Source organism: Lolium rigidum, chromosome 2, assembly GCF_022539505.1.
Source record: "Lolium rigidum isolate FL_2022 chromosome 2, APGP_CSIRO_Lrig_0.1, whole genome shotgun sequence".
NCBI classification, from domain to species: domain Eukaryota; kingdom Viridiplantae; phylum Streptophyta; class Magnoliopsida; order Poales; family Poaceae; genus Lolium; species Lolium rigidum.
In genome coordinates, this window is record NC_061509.1 from 157,762,317 (window position 1) to 157,766,709 (window position 4,393).

Below are 4,393 nucleotides of genomic sequence, written 5' to 3' on the forward strand. Positions count from 1 at the left end.
TTTTTTCAGAAAGTCAAACGAAGTAAAGTTTGACCAAACTTTTAGAAGAATTTATGAATAAATATGATATTTTGTAGATAGCATATGAAAATATATTTCATTATCTATCTAATGATACTGATTCTGTATTTTTCATGTTAATGATTTTTTATAAAAACTTAGTCAAACTTAACATAGTTTGACATTCTGAAAAAAAAATAAAGACCTTAAGTCTTGGGATGGAGGTAGTAAATGTCAGTTTGTAGCAGTCCACAATTCTAGAATTGGCTCAGTTCATGATGTCTTATCGCATGAATGTCACGCCTTAAAGTAAGGCTTATTGCTTGCTGATCTTTGATGACTGCTATCACGTGGAAAAGGAACTAGTCAAGGCAGAATATGAATACGTAAATCGAGAAGCAAATTGTGTAGCACATGAATTAGCTTGTCTGGCTAAATTCTCTAGCCCTGCTGTTTGGCTAGATGATCCCCTGCTTAGTTACTTAGATATATAAATTTTTCAAATGCTTGTCAGGTCATAGAAAATTTCCGCCTCTGCTTAGTTATCATCCTTCCTCACATCTGCCAGAAGGGGCTCCTTCTTATCCTCCCACCTGTTCAATCTTTTTTGTGCCTCCTCCACCTGAAGGTTGTGCAAACGGAAGAAAATACAGTTACACATAGTTTGCACCAGGATGGAAGATACAGTTATCAGGACAAAAGAAATTCTGGAAAAAAAATTCCGCCTCTGCTTAGTTATCATAAGAAATTCTTTTCTATATGAATGGCGAGTATATTATATATAAAAAAATCTTGTCCGCACATATTTTCGAGCAGTGATAAGTTTGCACAAGGATGGAAGATAAGCAAACTAGAGGCTACATATAACATTCATGACAACAGCCATGGAGACAGAGGAAGGTAGCTTGAATCTGGACCTCATGTAGTTAATTCCCTTTGCAATAAGTAGTACGTTTGTGCAAAATAGAAATGAAAAAAAAATCTTTCTTCTCTGTAGGTTTAGTAACAGGTACCTCTTTGTTCCAATCAGTTCTGATGGTGACCCATAGAAGAATGGCCGTCTGCATGACCGTACCTCCAATCATGCCACCCCAAATGCCCTGTCGGTAGGCATAACACGAAATAGAAGTTTAGAGCATAGAACTGAACACCACGGTATGAGGTATGTATGAACAGTTTACAGATATATCCACCACCTTTACGCCGAGCTTGAAGACAAAACCTAGAACAACACCAAGGGGAACGCCTACTATGTAGTAACAACCAATGTTCACGTAAGCAACAAACTGTTGCCATCCACATCCAACAGCAACACCTGATATCGCTATGTATGTTAGTAACGTTCAATCACCAATTCACCATATATATCTGTTGCCACAGAGGGGGAAATATGGAACTCTATAACATGATACACACAATAGTTTCGATCGCAGAAAAATAAGAAATAAATAGACGTAATAGTTTGTGCATAGTCGGTGGCTTGCAAATTAGGGTCTCTTTGGTTCACAGAACTTTGAAAACCCAGTACTAGGAAAAACTTAAAATCGATATCACATGACGTACTGAATCCTACAGAAATAAAAAAATGCATGAATAGGGAAAATATGGAACTCTAGAACATGGTATGCATAATAGTTTCTATTGTAGGAAAATGAAATGAAAAATAGACATAGCTGTCATTGAAAGGAAGGAAAAATTTCATGACATTAGACCTAAAGAAAATTATACTGTTGAAACGCATGCAAGGAAGAATTTGTATGGTTTCTAATTCTACAAAGCAAACAAGATCTATACATTAAATTCCTAATGAAGAGAATCCTTCAAAATTCGAATGAACCAATGTCCTTTAATTAGCAAAATTCAAGTACAAATGATATGCATGGAACTTAGAAGAGATCATTGCACCTTAAAATAAATTGGTGCCCTTTGTTTACAAACAAGACAGAAGTGCCTTGCTTTCAAGAAAATGATAAGAGTTGCCCCCAATACTTGATGTATGTGAATACATAGTCATTGTCATAGAATGCAGATTTATGCTAATATAAATATGCAAAAGATTATAGTCATTTCGAATAGAAGTGTTTGCCATCTGTTATATATTTGTAAATACTTCCTAATTAAATGTGATCTTGCCATGTGTTACATTAACAGAGTTAGTAACTTTAGCCAAAATATAGATCAGTTTAAAATAGTAAATGGGATATTTCAGACATCAACCACCATCGTCCTGGCACAATAAATGGAATGAAAATGAAATATACATGGAGATATGAAATTCCACATCTATTAGAATTATGTAGTGAAAATGGACAAATAGAACGATTGTTTTGGATGTTTTACCAATGAACTGCAACCTTTGTTCCTAAATACAAGACGTTTTGGGATGGAGCGCTCAAGAATCAAGACACCTCATGTGAGCACATGCAAAAACTTTCTGAATTTACCTGAGAGAACAGGTTGGATGCCATTGAGAATGAGCGTTGTGGCAAGCAGCGGGCAGAGATCGGCCACCGCGTTGGAAACTGTTTCACCCTCTGTGAATAAGTAGCTGATGTAGTTACGAAGACAGAGGATCACAATAGCAAGGATGACGGTGATCGTTCCACAGAGCAAGGTGACGACCCACACTGAGAAAAATGCTGACTTCGGGTTGCCGGCACCAAGCTCATTGCTCACTCTTACACTGAAAAGTACTCATTAGTTAGAGTTCGCGGCTATCAGTCCCCTCACTAAGCAACTGAAGTTAAATGTTATCTAGTCATTGAGTTTAGACTTGCGAACCTTGCAGCGGCATTGAAACCTACTGAGATCATAAAAACCCAACCAGCAATAGTCATACTGCACCAGATACAATCGCATGTTAGCACCAACTCTGATTACTCGGTAGTAAAACAGTAAGACTTATAGACGAGTGGTACTGACCATACAGATAGGGAATCCAAGGCAAGTTCAGGGTTGGGGAGCAAGCCGGCTATGAGCACGAGGACCTGAAAGTACCATGCCTCGAGGCACAGCATAACTGCAGACGCCGCTGAGAGCTTCATAAAATCCGTCAAGCCAGAGAAGGCTTGCCAGGTGAATCCGGTCCATGTATGCCGGCACGTTGGGCTCATGACAATGTAGGCAAACTGCGCCGCCACAATGATCCACCAGCTCAGACTCAGCACCAGGGAAGCACCAAGCAGCCCCATCCCAGCCTTGTAAATGACAACCCAGCTCAGAAGCAGGTGCAACGCTAGCGTTGCGGTTGAGATGTAAGCACTTGGCAAGACAATGCTCTGAGCCTGCAGGAACTTCTGGATTGGGAAATTGAAAGCGTAGGCAAAGATTTGAGGTATCAGGCCGTACACGAAAATCGACGCGGCGCGGGCGATCTCTGGTGACTGTCCAAGGAATAGGAGGATTGGTTCGGAGAAAGCATAGATCACCGCAAGCGGTATGCCGGTGCAGCACAGGAGCACGGCAGAGCGTTGTAGATAAGTCCCAAGCATTTCGTACTTCCGTGCGCCGTAGGCTTGTCCGCAGAGAGTCTCCACTGCACTACCCATGCCAAGCTGCAAACACAAAAATGCCTTGTCACTGTCATGAATTGTACTGCAATATGTAACATGTAGTTCAGAATTAGGTGGTACAAGTAGCTAAACTAACAGCGAGGAAAGTAATTATGATGGAACAAGTGGTACCAATCATTATTTTAGAATATTGAAAGCAAATTATGGTTTAGATGATCCATCGAAGTGCATCATTTCGTTCCTCTTTTTCCCGCATTCAGAGTTTCATGGAGCCCATTTTTCTTCGTCAAATTTATTAATTTGGAGTTGAAACATTTGTCCTGTATTTCCTTCATATTTTCTTCTGAGACAACATGTAAACTGCTTTTACACATTACATAGATAAATGTGTTTTTCCTTAATCAAGGAAAACCATTCAATTGTTCGAACCTTTGATGGATGTTTAAATTTATTTGGCTTCTGGGTCAAGTGTTCCTAACAGAGTAACAATATTGCACTAAACTGTACAAAAATAAGCTACACAGTCAAATGTGCCTTTCAATTTCAGTACTAATGAGATCAATAAGTAATGTAAAAACACAAAAACATTCAAGGAACAATGAAAATTAAACAATAAATAAAAGTTCCTGGGCAACTGAAAATTTATATGTACTGTTGTGTATATGTACTACTACATATAAATTTTGACAAGCATGTGAAAAATTCAAAGGCACCTACACTGGCTGTGGTATCAATTGTTAGAGATGTATAGTCCATTTTCTTGTAAATCTCCAGTGTATGAGGGATTTTCCGCACATTGCCACACATGTACATGCATCCAATCTTTGGTTCTCAAGAAATACTAGTTATCCATTCTTAACATGGTATCACAGCTTATATTT

The 4,393-nt window shown here is 38.7% G+C and overlaps 1 protein-coding gene across 1 annotated transcript; it reads right to left on the bottom strand.

Annotated features, from left to right (window-relative positions):
* Positions 1-263: 263 nt before the first annotated feature.
* On the bottom strand, positions 264-3,551 carry LOC124687541 (protein DETOXIFICATION 40-like). Its single transcript, XM_047221315.1, has 6 exons — positions 2,923-3,551; positions 2,782-2,838; positions 2,445-2,683; positions 1,197-1,315; positions 1,014-1,100; positions 264-622 (listed from the first exon to the last, which is right to left on the bottom strand). The coding sequence occupies exons 1-6, from the start codon at positions 3,546-3,548 to the stop codon at positions 539-541; spliced, it is 1,212 nt and encodes a 403-aa protein (XP_047077271.1). The 5' UTR covers positions 3,549-3,551; the 3' UTR covers positions 264-538.
* Positions 3,552-4,393: the final 842 nt, after the last annotated feature.